This window comes from Pelobates fuscus, chromosome 5 (genome assembly GCF_036172605.1).
Source record: "Pelobates fuscus isolate aPelFus1 chromosome 5, aPelFus1.pri, whole genome shotgun sequence".
Lineage (NCBI taxonomy): Eukaryota > Metazoa > Chordata > Amphibia > Anura > Pelobatidae > Pelobates > Pelobates fuscus.
The window spans coordinates 192,284,832-192,310,583 of NC_086321.1; the positions used below are offsets into that span (position 1 = coordinate 192,284,832).

At 45.3% G+C, this 25,752-nt stretch overlaps 1 protein-coding gene across 1 annotated transcript in view; it reads right to left on the reverse strand.

The window, feature by feature from the left end:
• Window positions 1-4,004: 4,004 nt before the first annotated feature.
• Window positions 4,005-25,752, reverse strand: part of JPH4 (junctophilin 4) — a 90,986-nt gene continuing 69,238 nt past the window's right edge. The window contains exons 5-6 of the mRNA XM_063454870.1: window positions 5,758-6,149; window positions 4,005-5,659 (exon numbers count right to left, since the gene is read on the reverse strand). Coding sequence (XP_063310940.1) covers window positions 5,579-5,659; window positions 5,758-6,149 — 473 coding nt within the window. The 3' untranslated portion in view covers window positions 4,005-5,578. The remainder of the gene's footprint in view (window positions 5,660-5,757; window positions 6,150-25,752) is intronic.

Sequence of the window (25,752 nt, forward strand, 5' to 3'; positions counted from 1 at the left end):
TTAGGATAGCCTTATGCCTATCCCACGCATGCTTAAACTCCTTTACTGTGTTAACCTCTACCACTTCAGCTGGAAGGCTATTCCATGCATCCACTACCCTCTCAGTAAAGTAATATTTCCTGATATTATTTTTAAACCTTTGTCCCTCTAATTTAAGACTATGTCCTCTTGTTGTGGTAGTTTTTCTTCTTTTAAATATAGTCTCCTCCTTTACTGTGTTGATTCCCTTTATGTATTTAAATGTTTCTATCATATCCCCCCTGTCTCGTCTTTCCTCCATGCTATACATGTTAAGATCCTTTAACCTTTTCTGGTAAGTTTTATCCTGCAATCCATGAACCAGTTTAGTAGCCCTTCTTTGAACTCTCTCTAAGGTATCAATATCCTTCTGAAGATAGGGTCTCCAGTACTGTGTACAGTACTCCAAGTGAGGTCTCACCAGTGTTCTGTACAATGGCATGAGCACTTCCCTCTTTCTACTGCTAATACCTCTCCCTATACAACCAAGCATTCTGCTAGCATTTCCTGCTGCTCTATTACATTGTCTGCCTACCTTTAAGTCATCAGAAATAATCACCCCTAAATCCCTTTCCTCAGATGTTGAGGTTAGGACTCTATCAAATATTCTGTACTCTGCCCTTGGGTTTTTACGTCCAAGATGCATTATCTTGCACTTATCCACATTAAATGTCAGTTGCCACAACTCTGACCATTTTTCTAGTTTACCTAAATCATTTTCCATTTGGCTTATCCCTCCTGGAACATCAACCCTGTTACATATCTTAGTATCATCCGCAAAAAGACACACCTTACCATCAAGACCTTCTGCAATATCACTAATAAAAATATTAAAGAGAATGGGTCCAAGTACAGATCCCTGAGGTACCCCACTGGTGACAAGCCCAAGCTTCGAATATACTCCATTGACTACAACCCTCTGTTGCCTGTCACTCAGCCACTGCCTTACCCATTCAACAATATTGGAATCCAAACTCAAAGATTGTAGTTTGTTGATAAGCCTTCTATGTGCAACAGTGTCAAAAGCCTTACTGAAATCGAGGTAAGCAATGTCTACTGCACCACCCTGATCTATAATTTTAGTTACCCAATCAAAAAAATCAATAAGATTAGTTTGGCATGATCTCCCTGAAGTAAACCCATGTTGTCTCTGATCTTGAAATCCATGTGTTTTTAGATGTTCAGAAATCCTATCCTTTAACATGGTTTCCATCACTTTCCCCACTACTGAAGTTAGGCTTACTGGCCTATAGTTGCCCGACTCCTCCCTATTACCTTTCTTGTGAATGGGCACAACATTCGCTAACTTCCAATCTTCTGGGACTACTCCTGTTATCAATTATTGGTTAAATAAATCTGTTAATGGTTTTGCTAGTACACCACTAAGCTCTTTTAATAGCTTTGGGTGTATTCCATCAGGTCCCATTGACTTATTTGTCTTTACTTTTGACAGTTGAAATAGAACCTCTTCCTCTGTAAACTCACGTGTAATAAATGACTCATTTATCCTTTTTCTTAACTGAGGTCCCTTTCCTTCATTTTCATCTGTAAATACCGAACAAAAATATTCATTGAGGCAGTCAGCTAGACCTTTATCCTCGTCTACATACCTTCCTTCTTTTGTTTTTAATCTAACTAATCCTTGTTTTACTTTTCTTTTCTCATTTATGTATCTAAAAAAGGTTTTATCCCCCTTTTTTACTGACTGTGCTATTTTCTCTTCTGTGTGTGATTTGGAAGCTCTTATAACTTGCTTAGCCTCTTTCTGCCTAATCTTATAGGTCATTCTGTCTTCCTCACTCTGGTTTTTTTTATAATTACTAAATGCTAACTTTTTGTTTTTTACTATTTTGGCTACATCTGTGGAGTACCACAGTGGTTTCTTGAATTTTTTGCTTTTACTGACAAGCCTAATGCAATTTTCTGTTGCCTTCAGTAGTGCAACTTTTAAATAATCCCATTTCTTTTGGACTCCATTTAAATTGCTCCAGTCTGATAATGACTCCTTTACACATATTCTAATTTTGGAAAAGTCTGTTTTTCTAAACTCTAAAACTTTTGTTTTTGTGTGGTGTGACTCAGTCACTGTTCTTATATTAAACCACACTGACTGATGATCACTGGATCCTAAACTTTCACCTACAGTAATATCTGATACCAAATCTCCATTTGTTAACACTAAATCTAGTATGGCCTCTTTACGAGTTGGCTCCTCAACGACTTGTTTTAGAGACAATCCCAGTAGGGAGTTTAGAATATGTGTGCTCCTGCCACAAGTAGCTATTTTTGTTTTCCAATTTATATCAGGAAGATTAAAGTCACCCATGATGATAACTTCCCCCTTCATTGTCATTTTAGCTATTTCTTCAACTAGTAGATTATCTAACTCTTCAATTTGTCCTGGGGGCCTATAAATCACACCTACACGAGTTACTGTGTGATTACCAAATTCTAATGTAACCCAAACTGACTCTATGTTCGCCTCACTAACCTTTATTAGGCTAGATTTTATGCTATTCTTTACATACAGGGCCACCCCTCCCCCTTTCTTGCCTTCCCTGTCTTTTCTATATAAAGAGTACCCTGGTATTGCTATGTCCCAGTCATTTTTCTCATTATACCATGTCTCAGTAACAGCGACTAAATCTACACTATCAGTTGCCATTATTGCCACAAGTTCATGGATCTTATTCCCTAAACTGCGAGCATTTGTAGACATGACTCCCTAGTACAGTCTCCTTTGTTTAACCCCTTAAGGACACATGACGTGTCTGACACGTCATGATTCCCTTTTATTCCAGAAGTTTGGTCTTTAAGGGGTTAACCTAAAGGGACATACTAAATCCCAACAAAATCGCTGTTTAGTAGATACTCCCCCACTGACAAGATACATGCATTTAATAAAAAATTTTTCCCATAAGGGGTATAAATAAAAACAGCTTGTAAAAGATGCAGATATCTTGTCTGCAGCTTTTGCAAGCTCTCCCCTTCCAACCCCGCCCCGACTTTCTGTGTCTGTCCAATCACAGACTTCCCAATGCAGCTCAATGAGAAGTATTTGCAAGGCATGTGCTGTGAGCAATTGCTGCCTATTGAGTTTAGCTTCACTGAGCTAACCAAACCAGAAAGTAACTGGACAGGTTGTCTGACACCCAGAGGGTGTAACCTGGTTAATTTATAAAAGTGCCTTTTGCTATTGAAAGCTGAAGTTTTTGTAAAATTAAAGAGTGTTATTTTAAAAAGAAAAGAAACGGAAAGAAAAGTGCTCTCCAGTTTTCTGCAACATAACTTAACCCCTAGCCCTATCTCCTTTCCTACAAAACATCTTTATTATCAATGATAGATCAGTGTGAGCTAAGCTGCTGCCTTGACTCCACTGTCACAGCCAATCACTGTCCTCTTATTATCTGTATAGTATGTCAAAGTCATGCAAAGGGGGCAGTTAATGAGAGGACAGTGATTGGCTGTGGGGCAGATTTTCTTGACCCTAGTGTAAGTAACGGTGTTCCTGTAACCCAGGCACGTAAAACGAGATTTTATACATTTCAGGGCTTAATTAGGTAGTATAAAGACTGCAGGCTGTTTACACTTTTTGCATTTTCTATTAGCATCATGATAGCTTCCGTGCATCAATGCGGTGACAGTAAAGTTCTTGTTAGCTTAACAAGAAGCTGCATCTGCTCGTTAAAATGATATAAATTCCTGGCTGGTAGAAAGCCCTCTCTGTCTGTGTTGAGGTCAAGATGCATCAACCTAACTGCCACTTTTGCTCACAAATTACTCATGGCAAACACTGTGTGTTGTGTCATGAATTTGAAACATAATGGTCTTTTTGACTGGTGTAAGCTTATTCATTACAATCAGTGATTGTAAAAAGCCAGCTTCTTGTCTATACCTGGAGTGCGATCACATTGCACTGTAACTCACATATTGTGTCATACTGGGCTCGTCGAATTAGTGAACATCATGTGGGTTTTTTTGCATTTTCATTTTTATTAGATCAGGTTTTTGTTTCGTTTTCTTTTTTGCATCTTCCAGGTTCAAGAAAAGGCAAAATACTGCTACAAAAATAGGAATGTAGTGCATGCTCTGAAAAGGGTATAAAGCACAAGTCAAGGGAAGCATAGGGTATAGCGTAAATTAGGACAAAGTTTAGGGGAAGTATAGTGCTAGGGATGAATTTGAAAAGGAGCAGAATAGAGGCAATCCAGGAGGGTGGGTGTGTGATGCAAGGGAGGGGTGAGGGGATTAAGGTGCAATTCAGGAACAGAGGTGGGGTCTTTTTAAATTCCGCAATGAAAAAAACTTGCAAATATAATTAACTGGATGGCATTCCATATAGGTGTGCTCTCAGGAGAGGGTGTGACAGAAAAAGCTAAATAGAGCCTACAATGGGAAGCAGTGGCAGAGAAGTGAAAAGAAAGAAAAGGTTCAAAGGAAATGGGTATTCAACAGTCATAGTCCATATTGTCAATGTAATGGGATTAACGAGATTGTTTCTGAGTGAGACTGAAAGAAAGAGAGAGGCAGAGATATATGGAGAGAGAGAAACAGTGCTTGGAACAGAGACAGACAGAGTTATTCGCTATAGTGAGAATTGCCAGAAATCAAAGTGATTTCAAAATAGCTGAACTGAAAGCATATCGGACTTCATGATTTTTTTGAAAACAAATTTGGCTTGACTGAAAACACTATTACATTAAGGTTTTATTTAAACCGACTAATGCCCAATTGGGCATTATTCTTTAGGTCCCCCGATCCACACTCACACAAACACTTATAAAATTAATTAAATAAGCTTTTACTTACCCGGAATCCAATGCCAAGTGAAGTTCCTGGTCTTGCTCAGAATGCCCTTGTCTGAAGTGCAGTCAAATCAAAGGCTTCTCATAGAGGAGCCTTGGATTGGACCATCTTACTGGTTCAGAGTGCATGCAGATGCTCTGAGCTCGGAAGGGGAGAGGTATTGGATAGGAAAACGAGAAGGGATGGAGGAAAGAACATTTGTTACCAGCCTTCTAGGTGCATGGACAACAGATTTAAATTTTGCACAAAATTGACATTTGGCAGTCTGGAATACTGCACATCCAGATTCCTTCCTCCATGACCACTTCTCAAAGTACGAGTGATCATGGACGTTGGAGAAACCCTTTACATTTGAAATTCACTTTGATTTCCTGACAGTTCTCACTTTAGTGAATAACCATGAGAGAAAGAAACAGCTAGAGAGAAAAAAAAAGAGAGAAAAAACTGAAACAGAGAGAGACAGTGAGACTGGAACAGAGAAAGAGAGAAAACAAGGAGAGAGATAGAAAAAGGACCGAATATCGTATATTTAGACTTTTTATCTCAAAATATTCTAATCTAGTCTAGAAGGGGAATTCAGATAAAACCTGTGATAATTTTTTACATGTAAAAAGATTCAGTCCAAATAGTGAGAGAATGTGACAGATAGAGAAAGCCCTTTATATGTAAACATTAGGGATAAAGAGGTAGAAAAGGAGAGAGAAAGCGAGAAAAGACAGATTGTGCACAAGATAAGGGACACTTCTTCATCTCATCATGTCAGAAAATATGAGATGAGAAATGCAAGCGAAAAATCAAGGAACAGCACGAGAGCCACCACAACAGGGTCAGCATCCTGCAAAAGAAGACAAATATCAGAGTGGTACTTGGATAGGAGAGCCTTTTTGAAGCATGAGTGAATTACTTTACTTCATTGTAATAGTTGACACAAACCTTTTGCATACGTGATTTTAGGGGGGGTTCCATTTCCCCCCCAAAGTCCACAGCTTCCTCCATGCATTCTGTGCTAGGTGTGGGGTCACTTAGTCCACTGTCCGGAAGGATTTGTGGGAGGTCTTGCTCCTCTGAGTTACCAGGTGCATGGGTTGGTGTTTCCATCTCAGGAGGGCTTTCTTCTTCCTGGATGGGAGGGCATGGAGTTCCTTCTCGCAACTGGCAGCATGTAGGACCTGGAGGGGTGTCAGGGTGACTTGGAGGTAAACTGGGATCTGGGGTTTGGTCAGACAAAGGGGTTCCATCTTGACACAACTCAGGGGGACGTTGCTTCAGCCAAGGCAACCCACCCTCAGCTACTTGGTCTTCCCCTTCCTGGACACATAACGGACCTGCAAATCACAAGAATAATTAAGGGCTGAATGCCTACAAATATGTCCAGATCAAATGCTGAAAGAGATGTGATGTGGAAAGTTAAACTTAATAGACCCACATCTTTCTTTAACTCTGGATTACCATGTTACTATGTGAAAATACTTATACACAGTAACATACAAAACAGTGAGTATCATAGTTATAGGTCTGTACATATTCAACTCACAGGCACACGCACATACACAATAAACAATGTGTATATGTATTAATCGGTGCACATTTATATGTAGTACATATCAAAATGGCAGTACTTCAGAACAACTATGATCATAGACAGATAGACACCGAGCCAGAGTAACTCATCAGAAGACCTTAGGCAGGGTACCCATGTGGACCCCATATTTTCTCAGCTAATTCAGCAGCATATCACATTGCCACTACTCCTAACTCAGGGCTGGATTAACATAGGGGCTGATGGAGCTATATATTTTTTTTTTTTTTTACATTTGTTTTTGTTTTTTTACACTCTACTCCTAGGTTTGCCACCTGACTGGTATTTTACTGGCACAGATGGTATTTGAGGCTGCCTGGCTGTGCCAGTATTGCAGTAATACTGGCAATACAAATGCAGATATCTTTCTCAGTATAAACAGAGATTACTCTGCAATACTAGCGCCGGCCAGTAGGGGTCACTGTGTGTGTGGAGAGAGGCAGGGATATGAAGTTACTGCATATCCCTCCCTGCCTCTCTCTACTTACTGATCCGCATGGGAGCACCTACACAGCGCAGAGAGTTCAGACAGCAGCTCCCAACCTGCAGAGACAGCCTACAGCTTAGGGAAGTGAGGGATGAGGGGAAAGGATGCAGGGAGACATTGGGGTACTGAGACACTAACGGACACTGGGATACCTGGGGACACAGACACTTGGAGACACTGGGAAACATGGGGACACTGAGACACTAGGGGACAGATGGGGACACAGACACTGGGATACTGGGAGACCTGGGGACACTAAGACACTAGGGGATGCTGTGAGACATAGGGACATTGAGAGACACATTGGGACACGGAGACACTAAAGACACAGTGTCTTCCAGTGTCCCCATGTCTCCCAGCCAGTGTCCCTAGTGTCTCAGTGTCCCCATGGCTCCCAGTGTCCCTTAGTCTCCCAGTGTCTGTGTCCCCATGTCTCTCAGTGTCCCTAGTGTCTCAGTGCCCCCATGTCTCCCAGTGTCCCCATGTCTCCCATTGTCCCCATGTCTCCCAGCCAGTGTCCCTAGTGTCTCAGTGTCCCCATGTCTCTCAGTATCCCTAGTGTCCCCATGTCTCCCAGTGTTCCCAAATGTTTCAGTGTCCCCATGTCTCCCAGTGTCCCCAAGTGTCTGTGTCCCCATGCCTTACAGCCAGTGTCCCCATGTCTCCAAATGTCCATAATGTCTTAGTGTCCCCAAATGTCTGTGTCCCCATGTCTCTGTGTCCCTAGTGTATGTGTCTCCATATCTCCCAGTGTCCCCAAGTGTCTCAGTGTCCCCATGTCTCACTGTGTCCCCATGTCTCTCAGTGTCCCCTAGTATCCTAGTGACACTGGGAGCAATGAGGACACAGACACTGGGTGACATGAGGAACACTAACACTGTGATACATAGGGACACCGATGCCAGGCTGGCCTTCCAATTCTTTGGGCAGACATGCCCCCTTTTTGGAAATTTTCGCTCCTTTTGGCAGCTCTGGTCACGTGATTCGTGTCAGTGGCCCACCCCTTTACACCGCCCATTTACTTCCTGCTTCACTGGACACTGCTGTTAGGGGGAATGGATTTACTTGAAAGATGAAAGCATTAATTAGAGAGAGATTAGCATATTTAAAAAAAAATCAGTGTTTTCTTATAGCTGCATCCTATTAGTTTCCCTCTGGCACCATCTCCACCAGATACATAACGCTTGAGAGGTATGACTGTTTTAGTGTTTTTGTTCGATAAGATTCTGTAATTAGGCCCATCATAATTGTCAGCACCGGGCCCACTGGGCTCTTAATCTGGCCCTGTCCTAACCTTTATTCTTTTGAAATGTAATACTTTGAGTAAAAATTGTATTGTTGTGCGATAGATAGATAGATAGATAGATAGATCCAGTTTTCTGGGGTTGTGAGTGTATGGTGAAACAGCTATCACTAGAAGCTGTTTGCATACTGGCAATATTAATATATTTTTTGCAAGCATAATGTGCATGTATAAGGTCAAGTTTGAGTGTGTGCATGTAGAGTTATGTGCCTGTAAACACAAGAGCTTTGTAGGTATGTGTCTATAAATGCATTTGTACCGGGTTGTGCTTGTGTGTGTGATAAATTGGTCAACCTACTTGCCCTTGTATTTGATCCTTTAAAATAAAAAAAATAAAAAAACATGTCTGCCTGGCTTCAGGCACCTCCTTTAAACAGGCACCTGGGGACAAACACACCATTATTTCACCCATGCCTGTGGCAATTATCTAATCATTAAGGCTTAAATGTTATCTTCTAGTACCTACATCTTTGCAGCATACATATGGCAATTAGCTAATAATTAAGACTGATATTTATTATTATAATAGCCATTTATTTAGCGCCAACAGACTCCATAGCGCTTTACAATATTATGAGAGGGGGGATTTAACTATAAATAGGACAATTACAAGAAAACTTACAGGAACGATAGGATGAAGAGGACCCTGCTCAAACGAGCTTACAGTCTATAGGAGGTGGGGTATAAAACACATTAGGACAGGAATTAGTTGTTTAAAGAAGTAAAACATTTGGTTCTCAGAACACCTATATCTTTACAACCTAGCTTTTATTCCAATTGTTTTACCACATATAATGTGAATAAGCAGAATATAATACACCTGCAGGAGCCTGTTACCATAACAACAAATATCAATTACCACTATGTAGACCTTCACTGCTAGTAGGACTATAGTGATTGGGTCATATCAGAACGGATTCACGGAATATTTGTCTCAGAAAACTAGGTTTACTGCAGAACCTCATCATAAGGAGCAAAGCAACAATCTTGTACATGCATTTAGAGGAAATCAGTAAACACTTGCATAATTAAATCTATACTTAAAGACTGATTTAGCAGCTGTAGGAAATGGTACTGTTTCTTACAAGAATATATTTGCATAGACATCTGTGCTTTCATCTGTTTATTTATTGTTTTTTATTTATGTTTTTTTCTTTTATTAGGGTAAAAAAGCTCATGGCACTTAAACATTGTCAAGCATCAAAAGATGTATGAGAGCCTGACAAGCATCAAAAACAAGAATTACAGATAGTGCAGTCATTAAATGACTTCATTATTAGTATATTTTTTTCCCGCAGTTTTACTGTGCCCAGACCATTATGCCTAGCAGCATTCAATCCAGTGTATTGATTCTTTATAAAAAAAAAGCATCAAGAAAAGGACACAGTACTATAAAATACATAAAATAGATTCCAGCCCCCCAACTAATCTAATTTTTGAAATAATAATAATAACAACAACTATGATATCATTCTAATATTGTTGGATAAGCATTAAAATAATTTCTTATCTTTTGGTAAACATTTAAAATAATTTCTAAGCTTGTGCTGCAGGGCAAGTTGGACCTACCAGACACGAATGTCAATAATTCACCCAATTACTCCAGAAATAAAAATGTTATGACATATGGAAATCTACATACCCCGCAACTCAGGACTATTCCTTCTTTCCCCTCATGTCCATAAAATACTTACACCAAACTATACTGACATCATAATTGGAGGCCCTTAGTCTATCATACGATCAGACCATGACCCTGCTGTGTCCAGATTCTCTACCCTTTGCACATGGCTGCTGACTCCTTCGATCACCAAATCCCATTACCCTTTCATTCCCAAAAAGTAATGCAACACCATGTTAAGTGGGTAAAGGCAACAGTCACAGTTTTATTTAAACCAACACAACTAAATACTGTCAGCTGCTGGTTTTACCCAGCAGACAGGTACACTTTAAACTTCTTTCAGAGTCTCTTCAGCCTGTCCTTTGTCATCAACCAAATTCAGGCTGCGACTCCCCAAGCCCGTCCGGGTATTATTCATTCACAAAACTTGCTGGCGCAGGAAACCCGCCACCGCAGACCACTACACCAGCTATAGGGAGGGTGGATGCGTCCCCCAAAGCCAGCGCCTATTCAATTATTGATTGTAACCCCATATTAAATTTATTCAAACCGATATGATTAATATATACCAAATCAGTAAGCATAATGTTACAAAGACCAGTTATATTGTTATACTCTGCCTCTTTTTATTAAAACCCTATTTTACCGGCATTCAATCCATACAAACGGATTACACAAACTGTTATAAAGTCTCATTCATCAGTACGAATTATGGACCATCTAGCCTTTGGCGTGTGCCACCACTTAACCCCGTCACCCCTCGAAGTACCGAATGGCCGACCACCCGGCAAGCGGAGTCTGCAGTTAACCACAAGCTAATTGACGGTCCACCTACGTTCTGGCGTGTGGCATCGATTAGAACGTTCATCTTGCGGTTAACCGCAGGTTAAGTACCCCTTCTGGGCGGTCTCCGTTCGTGTCCCGATTGGCCGGGACAACCAGACTGATAGCAGGGATCCATAAGTACGGAGTCGAGGTCCCGCTGTCTATTGGCGGACCTAAATACATGGCCGCCATCGAGGGCTTACAATCCAACTACCAAACAAGACTTTCTATAGCAGAAACCTCCCATTTTGTTCGTGGGATCTGGGCGCAACTCGTATACTTGATGCATCCAGATCTGAGCTACCGAACGATTCGTGGAATGAACTATATTCTATCTATAATGCCTAAGTTATATATTTTTATGCTGTTTGCTGGAACACACTAAAGCATGGTCTTTTGGGCGCTTGGAGATAATTAGATTGTATAACCGTTGGCCTCATTATCTCCAAGCTGGGCGGGTACTACTCTGAAAGATACATTGATTGGTTGTCTAGTTGCATTGTACCTGTATCCCATCAGGTCCATAGGGGGCTGTCCCTGGACCTGGGGACTTGCATAAATTGCCATGCTTGTGTGCCATTAAAGCCAGTTTGTTTTACCCTCAACTCGCAGCCTCGACTCGTGTTGTAGGGATCCGGGAAATCCTAGCTTTACTATAGCTAGTGGGATATTCTACACTTACAGGTTTCTACCGATTGAAGCATCGTTCGACTCTCTGACTTCGGGAACCAGGACATCCAAGCGATCCAACCTCCTGCTAGACCGGAGGCAATCGTAACAATTGGTGTCAGTGGTGGGATCATCCTGGAATTCCTAAGAGAGGTACAGAACGGATGGAGAGCAATTACGATAAGTTGAAGCACACCACGTTGAAAGATTTACTCGAGAGCCGAGGTGGGAACGCAAGTAATCGACCAAGGAGAGAGTTGATCGCTGACCTAACCGAGATGGACCAGAGTTTCACCATGGCAGAACTCACGATACTACCCAACGATGAAAAGACAAGGATTGTCAAGGAAAGGCTCCCCTTATACGGGCCGAACCCTTCCGTGGAACTAGTGAGAAAATTTATGGCGGAGGCAGAGGCGGATATCGAAAGAGCCCGAGCCCATGAGCTCAGCATGAAAACCGCACAACCTGGGACCACCATCAACACACACAGCAACCCCACAGAATTGGCGGGGCAACCAAAGATCCCGTTCGCGGCATTTAAGCCATTCGTGGAGAACGAGATGGGGATCGACACATTTTTTACCGATTTTGAGCGGCAATGTGCCTTGCATCAAATCCCCACAACAGCTTGGCCGCGTCTACTGGCAGGGTAATTAGCCGGGCGAGCAATGGAGGCTTTCAAGACTATTAGCACAGAGGAAGTAGCTCAATATCCGCTCGTAAAAGACACCTTATTGAAATGGTACGCGGTAACCCCCGACACTTACCGCAGGCAATTCCGCGACACTAAAAAAAAGACGAATGATACCCATGCCGAATGGGCACACCGAAAGTGGAGAGCAGCTATTCATTGGATGAATGGGTGTCGAGCAGTCACAGCAGCCGAAGTTTTAGAATTATTTTTATTGGAACCTTTTTATGAGGGACTGGAGCAAAAAAAACGAGAGTGGTTAAAAGACCGACGACCGAGCGATCTCAACGAGGCAGCGAGACTGGCTGATGAACACCGGGACGCTCGGGTACAAGAATCTAACAGCTCCCGAACAGTAACCCGCACCGAACCAAGGGACACGTACCGACCAAGCCCACGAACTGAGTTTCGTACGCCTGTGCCGGCAGGACCTACCCGATACGCCGGACCACCCAGCCACTACACACAGGAGCGCTCCCACCCCACCTGCTACAAATGCAAGCAGCCGGGGCATCTCATTGCTAACTGTCCCCTCAACAACAATTACCCATCGAGGAATTACAATGCAGCCCCCTCGGGAAATAATCGCCCAGCGCGCGCTTTCTGTATTGAACAGGAAAGCCCCTTGGAAGAATATCTGGGACCCTTACACGAAGCCAACCCCGTATATGCCACGAATGACAACCGGCAACACCACAGACAGGAGGTATTGCTGGAGGGCTGCCCCACGCAGGGGTTGAGAGACACAGGGGCCACTATCACCCTAGTACAAGGTCGACTGGTCCCAGCACATAAACACTCCACGGACACTGTTGCTGTCAGAGTGGCTGGAGGGGACATTTATAAGCTACCCACGGCTCAAGTACATTTAGATTGGGGTGCGGGGAAAGGACTTGTGAGGGTGGGAATCATGTTTAATTTGCCAGCTGAGGTTTTACTGGGGAACGACCTGGGACCCATGACTTCTGCTTATGCTCCTTCCTACAACTCGGAGGCGCATCCTGTCACTACCCGGTCACAAGCAGGAAGGACTCGAGACCCTTAACCAGTGCGGGAGTCTCAGGTAAGACCAAACCCGACTGTAACTAATCACCCGTCCCCATTACCCTGGGATACCCCTGCAGCCTTTGAGGCTGAAACTAAAACGGACCCGACCCTTCAGAAATATAGGGAGAGAGCCGATACAGGGAATGGGGGATCAGACCAAGAGACGTTCGCATGGGAGCAGGGCAGACTGTACAGACTTACCGAAAAGAAAGGGAACCATAGGAGACAGCCGGTCATTCCCCACAAGTATAGACAAGATATACTCCAGGTGGGTCATGACATCCCATTAGCCGGACATTTAGCAGTAACCCGTACCCTCAAATCTATCACCCATACCCTCTTTTGGCCAGGAGTACATGCAGACGTGCGCACATACTGTAACACATGTGAGGTCTGCCAAAGGGTAGGCAAGAGAGGAGACCACCCTAAGGCACACCTCGTGAACATGCCCATTATAGAGGAACCCTTTAGCCGGGTAGCCATCGACCTAGTAGAGCCCCTCGCCACCCCTAGTCCATCCGGAAAGAGATATATTCTTACCGTGGTGGACTACGCTACCCGCTACCCAGAGGCAGTGGCTCTATCCAATATCCAGGCAGACACAGTAGCTAATGACTTAGTGCAAGTCTTCTCTCGGGTAGGATTCCCTCGGGAGATTCTATCCGACAGGGGTACCCAGTTCACTGCTGAACTAACGCAACAACTATGGCATGTCTGCAAAATAAAATCCCTACTCAGCTCCCCATATCATCCTCAGACTAATGCGCTATGCGAGAGGTTCAATGGAACCCTCAAGCAAATGTTAAAAACCTTCACCCAGGAATATAGAGACTGGGAATGTTTCCTACCACATCTCCTGTTCGCTTACCGGGAGGTGCCCCAGGAAACAACCGGATTCTCTCCATTTGAACTGCTATACGGACGTAAAGGTGCGGGGCCCCCTGAACCTGATCCGTGAGCACTGGGAGGGAGAGACAGAGAATGCTGGAGTACCCATCGTACCTTATGTACTGGAGCTTAGGGACCGCATGGAGAAACTAGCCAGGTCGGTCAAGGCTAATCTCCAGGCGGCCCAGAAGCGACATAAAGTATGGTATGACAAGGGAGCGAGGCGGAGGAGTTTTTGTATAGGACAAAAAGTGATGGTGCTCAAGCATGTTAAAGCAGACAAGTTGCAAGCAGCATGGCAGGGGCCTTACCAGGTAGTGGAGAAAAGAGGGGACACTACCTATGTGATTGCCAGCTGTCACAATGAGAACCTAAGAAAGATATTCCACGTGAATATGTTAAAGGAATATCTTCAATGACCAGAAGATGTATCAGCCATATGTAGCCCCGCATCCGAAGACCCCGATAGCCTGCGCATACCCAACTTGTTAACCCAGAATTGCCCGTCTGATACAGTGAGCCAAGTGCAGATAGGGGACCGACTTAACCCAGTGGAGAGGGAGCAATTACACAAACTGCTCCAAGAGAAACAGGCAATGTTCTCACAGGAACCAGGGTACACCGACTTAGCCACCCACCAAGTAGACACCCCAGGGCAGCAACCCTTAAGACAGGCCCCCTACCGGATCCCCGAGGCGGTCCGGGCAGGGATGAAAAAGGAGATAACTGAGATGCTCAAGCTAGGGGTCATTGAATCCTCCGATAGTCCTTGGGCGTCCCCCGGTTGTACTGGTACCTAAGAAAGATGGTACTACCAGATTCTGTGTGGACTATCGTAAACTTAATGATAAAACCGTGACCGATGCATACCCCATGCCCAGGGTAGATGAGCTGCTGGATCGCATAGCCAGGGGAAACTATCTAACTACCATTGACCTCTGTAAAGGTTATTGGGAAATCCCCCTGGCCAGGGAAGCTATCCCCAAGTCGGCATTCGTCACCCCGTTTGGCTTATACCACTTTAAGGTTATGCCATTCGGGATGAAGAATGCCCCCGCCACATTCCAGCGCTTGGTGGATAGACTCCTTGATGGCTTCCAGGATTTTGCCTGCGCATACCTGCATGACATAGCGATCCATAGTGAGTCCTGGGAGGAACACTTATGTTGGAATAGTCCTGGATCAGATTCAGGCCGCAGGCCTGACCCTGAAACCAGAGAAATGCCATTTTGGAATGGCTGAGGTACAGTACTTGGGTCACTGAGTGGGATGCGGGAAGCAGTGACCGGAGCCAGCTAAGATAGAGGCCCGAACATGGAAGCGTCTGTATGAACAATCATAGGATCTATGAGGCAGTAATAATTTGGCTTTACCCCAATCAAACACTTTCACCTTAACGTATTGTTCCAGAACCTCCATAACAAAGGAGACATGGTTGGAACATTAATAAGGTGAATAGGCTGTACTTTGGCGATACACCCTTGACGACAATTGTTACTCCAAGAAACAATATCACCTCTCTCCCAATCAATAGTTGGATTATGCTTTCTTATCCAAGGAAACCCTAATACTATTGGGAAACCCGGGGAAGTGGTCACTTGGAGCACACAAATCTCCTTGCGTAACACACCTATCCTCATATGAATTGCTATGGTTTCGTGTGTAATCACAGGTACCTGGAGGGGTCTACCATCTATGGCCTTAACAGCCAAGGGTGTATCTCTTAACCGGGAAGAAAGAGATTTTTCAATGGCAAAATTCTGGTCAATTAAGTTCTCTGCTGCACAAGAATCTATTAAGGCCATAGTCTTAACTATGTTTTTATCCCAGGTCAAGGTGATGTGAATAAGAAGCCTGTGATCATTATGTTTCAGGACAAAGAAGAAGGTGCAAGAGTTTTCCGGCCTGCTAGGACAATTCAAACGGAGATATCATCTTTGCCCGCAATACAGACACAGCCCCTCCCTTCTCCTGTATTGACATTTGGCCTCGCTTAACCTAGTCATCCTTAATTGCATAGGTTCCAGTAAAGCTAGTGTCATGGAGTCAGGATTGTTATATACAGGGGCCATACGAATAGATACCCTTCTAGGCCCGTCTCAGGTATATTGTCTGTACCTCATTCTTACATCTATGTGTGAAATTAAAGTTATTAACTCCTCTAGGTTTTCTGGAAGATCCTTAGTAGCAATCTTGTCTAATATAGAATCTGAGAAACCGTTCAGGAATACATCCACAATGGCTTGGTTGTTCTAACCAACCTCAGAAGCTAGAGACCTGAAGTCCAGAGCATAGTCTACTAAGGTTCTGTTTCCTTGCCTAAGGCAAAGGAGAGACCTGGATGCATTGGCCTTTCTACCAGGGGGGATCAAAAGTACGCCTTAAAGCCTCTACAAAAGTGACATAGTTGTAAACAATAGGATTGTCGTTTTCCCAGAGAAGATTTTCCCAAGTCAAGGCTCTATTCACTAGCAGTGTTATGATGAAGCCCACCTTCGCTCTATCTATAGGATATGAACAAGTTCAAAGTGGATACTTATCTGGTTTAAAAACCCATGGCAAGCCTCTGGTGCCCTACCATAACGCAATGGTGATTTGACATGAGAAGAGGCACCCACTGTAGCCAACTCGAGCCCAGTAGGCAGGGGGCTGCTGAGGGAGTTCGACCTTCATCTGGTCCAGGAGTAGACCGATTTATCAGGGTCTGTAAGGCAAGAGCTATTTCATCCATTCAATGGTCCATTTCCTCAAAGCGGGTATCATATGGACCTGCCTGGGTACTTACATGGCCCTGCCGGGTCCATAATGGCCCTGTTGTAATGTCAGGAAATACTGGGATCCTATACGTAGAGTGTAATAGAATAGTAACGTGTACCTGACCTTAGAATGGCCGGGTTGACGTCAGAAAGACAGAAAGTATACAGGGACAAGCCGAGGTCAGAGGAGCCAGAAGCCAAGAACAACGAGGGTACAAAAGCATAGTCAAAAGGTAACAGAAGGAAGAGTAATAAAACAAGCCGAAGTCAAAACCTGTCACATTCGCCGACGGTACTCAGCTGTCCCAGAGCATCCACAATGCCCTGGAGGTCAGTCTTCAGCAGTTATAGTGCCTGTGGCTGCTGCACCCCAGTCTGCATACTCTGAACCTCGATTCACAGCCAGGAAACTCAGAGTTTATTCCTCTAGCACTCCTAAGATGGCAGCCGCTGCATGAGGAGACTGGTCTGCAGGTCAGAGGTTGAAGGAGGTGTGGCTGAGGGGCGGAGCCAGGACAATGATACATCTAAGATGGGGCTGAGTCCCACAGTCAGTCATATTGATCTCAGTTAACCCATTTACAGATGGGTCCAGGTTATGTGATTGAGCCACTCCTTTATAAGCAGAGCACACCTTTCAGTCAGTACTTGGTTGTTTTGTTGCCTGCCTCAGAACTTCTAGCCTTTACCTCCCTGTGTTTCCTGTCCTTGCTGGTTTCCTGATTTTGCTGATTGCCACCCACCTTGGCCTCTGGACCATCTGACTCTGATTTCTGCCTGACACCTTCTTTTGATTCCTTGCCTTGGATTTTTTCTGTTATTTTATTAAAGCCCCGTGCCATCACTGAACCAACAGCATCCTGTTCTCAACCTCAGGATCTCTGTGGATCATGCTTGTAAGGGAGAGCTGTTACTGCACCCGAGTTCCAGGACTGAATACAACCCCAGTGGTTTGTTACAAAACCAAGAATACAATACTAAGATACAACGCACTATTTGTCAGGGCTCCGCGGGCAGCGGTGAGGGGAGGCTGCAATCCTCTCGCAGCACTCACCCTCGGTCCGTCGCCGCCCGCGGTCCCCTCTCCCCTTACCGTTAAGCGAGCGGCGTCCTCTCCTCCTGACACGCCGCTCGCGTCCTCCTCTCCTCCTCCCAGCGGCAGCATGTCTAACGCTGCACGCTGGGAGCCGGCACTATTATCTAAGCGCCGGGGTCACTCACGTGACCCGGCGTTAAAGCTACAGTGCAACAAACACAGTGGGGGGTATAGATATCCCCCACGTGTGTTTGTTAATACTGATTGGTGGTTAGCCAATCAGGATTCAGGCTAGGATTTAAATACTTACCTTTCCTGTCTATCTGTGCCCTGTTGTGGTCTTTGCTTTATAGTATCGATTGTGAACGTGTGCTTTCTGGTTACGTACCCTCTGGCTTGTTATACTGACTTTGTGACTTTCTCCTACCCTTTGACCTCGGCTTGTTTCTCGTTATTCTGTTTTCTGGTTCCCCTTACTCGGCTTGTCTCCTGACTATTCTTTGTGTGCTTAGCCCGGCCACTCTAAGGACCGGTACAGCACACTTTCTGTGTGTGTGTGTCTGTGTGTGTGTTAGCGTGTTGGGTTCCCCGGGATCGTGACATTACAACAGGGCCATAATGGAACCTGCTGACATACCACAGCTCCTAGTTAATCAGGAGGCTAGAATGGATGGCTTGGACCACCGTATGGATCAGTTTGCTCAAGCTTTGCAGACCATACTGGCTCGTACTGCACACCTGCAGCCTGCCGTCCAGGAGGCAGTTGCTGCTGTGTCCGAACCCATTGCCACTCCAGTACCCGTTCCTGCTCATGTAGTCCATATGACACCGCCACAGCGCTATAGTGGTGACCCAGCATTGTGTCGTGGTTTCCTCAATCAAATTGACATCCATCTGGTGATGAATCCACGTTCCTATCCCACCGACAGATCCAAAATTGCCTTTTTGATAAACCACCTGTCTGGGAGAGCTTTAGCATGGGCAAACCCCATGTGGGAAAATATGTCTCCTATGTCCTTTGCGGATTTTTTGTCAGCATTCAAACGCACGTTTGATCAACCCGGTAGGGTTGCCTCTGCTGGCAAAGCTCTGCTTAGGGTTCGACAGGGTAACAGATCTGTAGCGGATTATACTATCGAATTCCGCACTCTAGCAGCTGAAGTGGTTTGGAATAACGACGCCCTCGTAACAGCCTTTCAGGAGGGTTTGGCCGCTTACATACTGGATGAAATAGCATCCAGGGAACTGCCTGTCCTTCTAGATGATATTATAGACTATGTAATCCTTATTGATAACCGCATTAGAGAGAGACGTAGTCAAAGACGGCTGGATACACGGGTGTTACCTGCTCTACCCAGTACTGCATTACTAGCGTTACCCGCTCCTAGGCAACCATCCCCCGAACCCATGCAATTGGGTGCTACGGGGTTAACTGAGGCTGAAAGAACGTATCGTAGAAGGGAGGGGTTATGTCTCTATTGTGGAAAGAGGGGTCACCACTGTAATACATGCCCTAAATTACAGGGAAACTCCAGCACCTAAGGCCTAGAGAGGGGTCGGCCTCGGGTGTTATGACTTTGTCCCCTCATGTGTCCATCTCCAGACCATTTATTACGGTCTCTCTTTTGGTCAATAAAACCACCATAACAACTAAAGCCTTGATCGATTCAGGTGCGGCTGACAACCTTATGGATGAGACCTTTGCCAGAACCGCAGCCTTGACTTTGATCCAAAAGGCCACACCCTTGGCCGTTGAGGCCATAGATGGTAGACCACTTGAGAGACCTCTGGTGACCCATGAGACCCAAGATATAGAGATGTCTGTGGGTGCTTTACACAAGGAAAGGTTAACCTTCCAAATAATTGACTCCCCTACTGCTTCCATTGTTCTGGGTTTTCCCTGGTTAGTGAAACACAACCCAGTACTTGATTGGGGTTGTTTAGACATACTCTCCTGGGGGGAATCTTGTCAACGAGACTGTATGGCCCAAGTACGTCCCATTTGTTTACTTAACGTGCCCACGGCTAAACCGCTTTCTGTTTCTGTCCCTTCTGTGTATGCAGACCTTGCTTTGGTTTTCGAAAAAAGGGAGGCAGATAAGCTACCCCCACACCGTGAGTATGACTGTGCCATAAACCTATTACCGGGTACTATGCCTCCTAGGGGTAAGGTCTACCCTCTTTCTGAGAAAGAAAACCAGGTCATGGAGGAGTACATACGAGAGGCCTTAAGTAAAGGTTTTATTAGAAGGTCCTCCTCTCCTGCTGGTGCTGGTTTCTTTTTTGTGGCAAAAAAGGAGGGAGATTTGAGACCGTGTATAGACTACAGAGCCCTAAACAATATAACGATTAAAAATGCCTATCCGATTCCCCTCATTACCGAATTGTTTGATCGTGTCAAAGGTTCTAGATATTTTACTAAACTAGACCTCAGGGGGGCTTATAACCTTGTTCGTATTAAGGAGAATGATGAATGGAAAACGGCGTTCAATACGCGTAGTGGGCATTACGAGTATCTGGTCATGCCTTTTGGATTGTGTAATGCTCCTGCCGTTTTTCAGGACCTCATCAACGATGTCCTTAGAGATCTACTGCATGTCTGTGCTGTAGTCTACCTAGATGACATACTTGTATATTCTCCAGATTTGAAGACACATCATACTCATGTTAGGATGGTGCTTAAAAGGTTGTTGCAGAATGGTCTTTATTGTAAATTAGAGAAATGCTTATTCGACCAAACCTCTGTACAATTCCTGGGTTATGTTATTTCTGAACAAGGATTCAGCATGGATCCTTCAAAATTGGAAGCTATACTGTCCTGGCCCCTTCCCCAAGGACTTAAGGCAATACAGCGATTTATAGGGTTTGCCAATTATTATAGAAAGTTTGTTAAAAACTTCTCATCCATTATTTCCCCTATCACTAAACTGACAAAAAAGGGTTTACACCCCAGGGTTTGGAATCCTAATGCTATTGTGGCATTCGAGACTCTAAAAAAGGCATTTGCCACTGCCCCTGTGTTACACCATCCTGATCCTTCCCTTCCCTTTGTACTGGAAGTAGACGCCTCTGAATCAGGTATAGGAGCAGTGTTGTCACAAAGACAATCGTATGACGAACCCCTCCTTCCCTGTGGTTACTTTTCAAAACGCTTGTCAGAGTCTGAAAAGAATTACGACGTTGGGAACAGGGAATTATTAGCTATAGTGATGGCATTTAAAGAATGGAGGTACTTGTTAGAGGGAGCTAGACACAAGATTTTGGTTATAACCGATCATAAAAATCTATCCTATATCGCAGATGCTAAGAGGTTATCCTCTCGTCAGGCTAGATGGTCTTTATTTCTCTCACGTTTTCAGTACATAATCACATACAGGCCTGGTTATCGAAATGTCAAGGCTGATGCCATCTCCCGCCAGTACGAACCTGTAGATTCTATTACCTCCACTCCTGAGCCAATTTTACCCACAACTAATATAATTGCTACTACCCGTTTTGTTATCTCGTCTCTTTTTCTTGATGGTATCAAGTCATACCAACCCCAAGCACCCTCTGAGACCCCTACTGGTAAGCTGTAAGTGAAAGTAAAAGACAGAAAGAAGTTGTTGACTTTATTTCACACAGCCAAAACGGCTGGTCATCCAGGGGTTACCAAGACTTACAAGGGTCTTCTCCAACAGTTTTGGTGGCCCTCACTCAAAAAAGACGTGGTAGATTACGTGCAGGCTTGCCGTGTCTGTACACAGTGTAAGTCCCCTAATGTTAAACCCCTGGGACTCCTTATGCCCCTATCTGTACCCAAGAAACCGTGGACACACTTATCCATGGACTTTATTGTGGATCTTCCTTCATCTGATGGGCAGACAGTAATTTTGACTGTAACGGATAGGTTCTCCAAAATGGCGCACTTCATTCCGCTTAAGAAGCTACCTTCTGCGGTTCAGTTGGCTCAGGTGTTTGCCAAAGAAGTGTTCCGCTTGCATGGTATACCACAAGATATCGTATCTGACAGGGGCCCTCAGTTTGTCTCTCGGTTTTGGAGAGGCTTTTGTGCTGAGATGGGGGTCTCCTTATCGTTTACTTCCTCCTATCATCCGCAATCTAATGGAGCTGCCGAACGAGCAAATCAGTCTGTGGAGTTGTATTTACGCTGTTTCACGAATGCACACCAGGACAACTGGTCCCGTCTCCTTCCCTGGGCTGAGTTTGCCAGGAACACTGTGTCTCATTCTTCTACTGGCGTAAGTCCTTTTATGGTGGCTTATGGGTTCCAACCCGCTGTCCTTCCCGGTGTATTCTCCGACAAGGGAATGCCCGCTTTGGACGAGCACCTCGCCTCCTTACGGAAGATGTGGGATCAGGTCCATGCTGCTCTTTGTCGTGCTGCTGCTACTCAAAAGAGGTTTGCTGATCGTCGTAGGTGTGCGGCTCCTTCTTATGCTCCGGGTGATAGGGTTTGGTTGTCCTCTAGGAATCTCCGCCTTAGGGTTCCCTCGATGAAGTTCGCGCCCAAGTTCCTTGGTCCCTATAAGGTGTTGCGTAGGGTGAATCCTGTATCCTACTCCCTGGCCTTGCCCCCTTCCATGCGCATACCTAACACCTTTCACACCTCCCTTTTGAAGCCCTTGCTCTGTAATCGGTTCTCTGGCTCTCTCAGGCGTTCCGATGCCCTCCGCGCGGTCTCTAGTGACGTATATGAGGTGGCTGCTCTCCTTGATTCTCGTTTCTCTCGAGGTCGGTTGCAGTATCTGGTTGATTGGAAGGGTTATGGCCCGGAGGAGCGGTCGTGGGTTTCTGTCTCTGACTTGAACGCCCCCTCCTTGATCCGCTCCTTTCATGCGCGGTTTCCTTTGAAGCCTTCGGCTTCCCGCCCCCTGGGCGGTCTTCGAGGGGGGGGTTATGTCAGGGCTCCGCGGGCAGCGGTGAGGGGAGGCTGCAATCCTCTCGCAGCACTCACCCTCGGTCCGTCGCCGCCCGCGGTCCCCTCTCCCCTTACCGTTAAGCGAGCGGCGTCCTCTCCTCCTGACACGCCGCTCGCGTCCTCCTCTCCTCCTCCCAGCGGCAGCATGTCTAACGCTGCACGCTGGGAGCCGGCACTATTATCTAAGCGCCGGGGTCACTCACGTGACCCGGCGTTAAAGCTACAGTGCAACAAACACAGTGGGGGGTATAGATATCCCCCACGTGTGTTTGTTAATACTGATTGGTGGTTAGCCAATCAGGATTCAGGCTAGGATTTAAATACTTACCTTTCCTGTCTATCTGTGCCCTGTTGTGGTCTTTGCTTTATAGTATCGATTGTGAATGTGTGCTTTCTGGTTACGTACCCTCTGGCTTGTTATACTGACTTTGTGACTTTCTCCTACCCTTTGACCTCGGCTTGTTTTCTGGTTCCCCTTACTCGGCTTGTCTCCTGACTATTCTTTGTGTGCTTAGCCCGGCCACTCTAAGGACCGGTACAGCACACTTTCTGTGTGTGTGTCTGTGTGTGTGTTAGCGTGTTGGGTTCCCCGGGATCGTGACACTATTGGGACTTTAAGAACCACAACCGGGCAAAGTGCTATAGGTGAACCAGCCTTTTATTTTCTGGTTCTTTAATTTTGAGGCCACACCCCCCAAAACGTTTGAATTTGGATGTTTTGGCGGGCCGTGAAGTCATTGACGCCATGACGTCGGCACGTCCGCACCTCGGTGACGTCATTAGCGTCATGATGCCGGTGCTCGCATGCCGCGCCATATAAGGGGGCGGAGCCACAGCGGCCGGCATTGAAACTGCTGGACAGAAGCCTGGGACTGAGGAGAGGATCCCTCTCCTTTTGCACACAGTCCCCAACCCAGGTAAGCATGGCACATGCCCTGACACTATAGTCAGTGGCGCCATGCTGTGCCCCCCTTGGGCCCCCCCAAATGCCAGCAACCTGCTGGCCATGTGTTTAGATTCTATTCCCTCGGGCTGAAACAGGCTGTGACAGGCAGCCCGAGGGAATGCAGAGGAGCTCAGCTGGAGGCTGGGGGCTGTCTGTGGCCGGAGAGAGCACTGACAGGCTCCCTGGCACAGGCCCCACCCCCAAAGTCCCGCCTCCCGCACATAAGCCCCACCCCCGCCATTAAGCAGCAGCCCATGCTGCTGCTGCAAAGGCCAGAAGATGGCTGACCCCTGTGTGTGTGGCTGATGGCTGTGTGTGTATGTGTGTGTGTGTATGGACTCAGCAGTCTGTGTGTGTGTGTGTGTGTGTGTGTCTGGACTCAGCAGTCTGTGTGTGTCTGTGTGTGTGTGTATGGACTCAGCAGTGTGTGTGTGTGTATGGACTCAGCAGTCTGTGTGTGTATATAGACTCGTCTGTGTGTGTGTGTGTGTGTGTATGGACTCAGCAGTCTGTGTGTGTGTGTGTGTGTATGGACTCAGCAGTCTGTGTGTGTGTGTGTGTGTGTGTGTATGGACTCAGCAGTCTGTGTGTGTGTGTGTCTGGACTCAGCAGTCTGTGTGTGTGTGTGTGTGTGTATGGACTCAGCAGTCTGTGTGTGTGTGTGTGTGTGTATGTATTCAGTGTACTGTGTGTATGTACTCAGCAGTCTATCAATAATTAAATGTTTTATTCCTGTGAGTTGTTGTGTAGGAAGGGCACCAGTGCACTGCTTTGCCCGGGGGCCCTTAACGCTGTTAAGATGGTACTGCTTGTGTGTGTCAGTGAGCTTCTATTTAGTGAGCATGTGTGTGTCAGTGAGCTTCTATTTAGTGAGCATGTGTGTGTCAGTGAGCTTGTCTTTAGTGAGCTTGTGTTTGTCCCTGAACTTCTTTGTAGTGAGCCTTGTGTTTATACAAGTGAGTTTGTCTGTAGTAAGCTTGTGTGTGAGTCAGAGAGTTTTGTCTGTCAGTAAGCCTATTTGCGCATGTCAGTGAGCTTGTGTGCTTACTGTACAATATTTACATATTGACTTGTAGAAATGGCATACATTTTTTCCAGGGCTGCTTTGGATTCTCAGTTTGGCTCTGCCAGCGAGTGCGCTTTACAGCTGAATCATCTGTGTGAGCTGCCGCACACTTTAGCCCTGTTACACACGTCTGGGAGCTGCTGTTGACAGGTACTAGTAGTCTAGAGATTGGGACATGGGGTATATGCTCAGCTATCTGTATAATACTATAGTGCTGTTCTCTGTATAATACAGATCTGTGTGTGTATAATATCCCGGGATACTCAGTGTTCCTGTATAGTGCTGCTCTCTGTCTTGGGATATTATACACAAACAGACCTGTATTATACAGAGAGCAGCACTATACAGGGAGCACTGACTGTCCTGGGATATTATACACACAGCCATGTATTATACAGAGAGCAGCACTATACAGGGAGCACTGACTGTCCCAATTTATTATACACACAACCCTGTATTATACAGAGAGCACTGACTGTCCAGGGATATTATACACAGACAGTAATTGATAGCTGTGCTGCAAAATGTCCTTGGAATTTTTTTTCAAATGTTGGCAACTATGGCACTGTATCAAAGGAAATGTGTTTGGTTTTTTAATAATCCCTGGTGGAAAATAATGAATCCTCCACCAGGGATTATAAAAAGAAAACCAACACATTTTGTCGGGGGCGGGGCTTAACATGCGGTAGGGGCGGGGTCAAACTGCAGCCGATGGCGGGGTTGAATGTGCCCCCCTACTTTTGTCCCTGGCCCACCCTGTGCCCCCCCCAAAAATGAATCCTTGAGACGCCACTGACTATAGTGTCCCCTTACGTTTAGCATAATGTGAGTCAGAAGACTAACTTTATGCATTCCTCTAACTGGTCTGTTGTACATCGACCTTGCAACATTTATATGACATGCTTTATGTTTATGTCCGTGTTTCAATTTCAATCCCTCAACTAGTCTATTTTTTAAATTACATAGTTACATAGCTGAAAAGAGACTTGCGTCCATCAAGTTCAGCCTTCCTCACATTTGTTCTTTTGCTGTTGATCCAAAAGAAGGCAAAAAAAAAAACAGTTTGAAGCACTTCCAATTTTGCAACAAG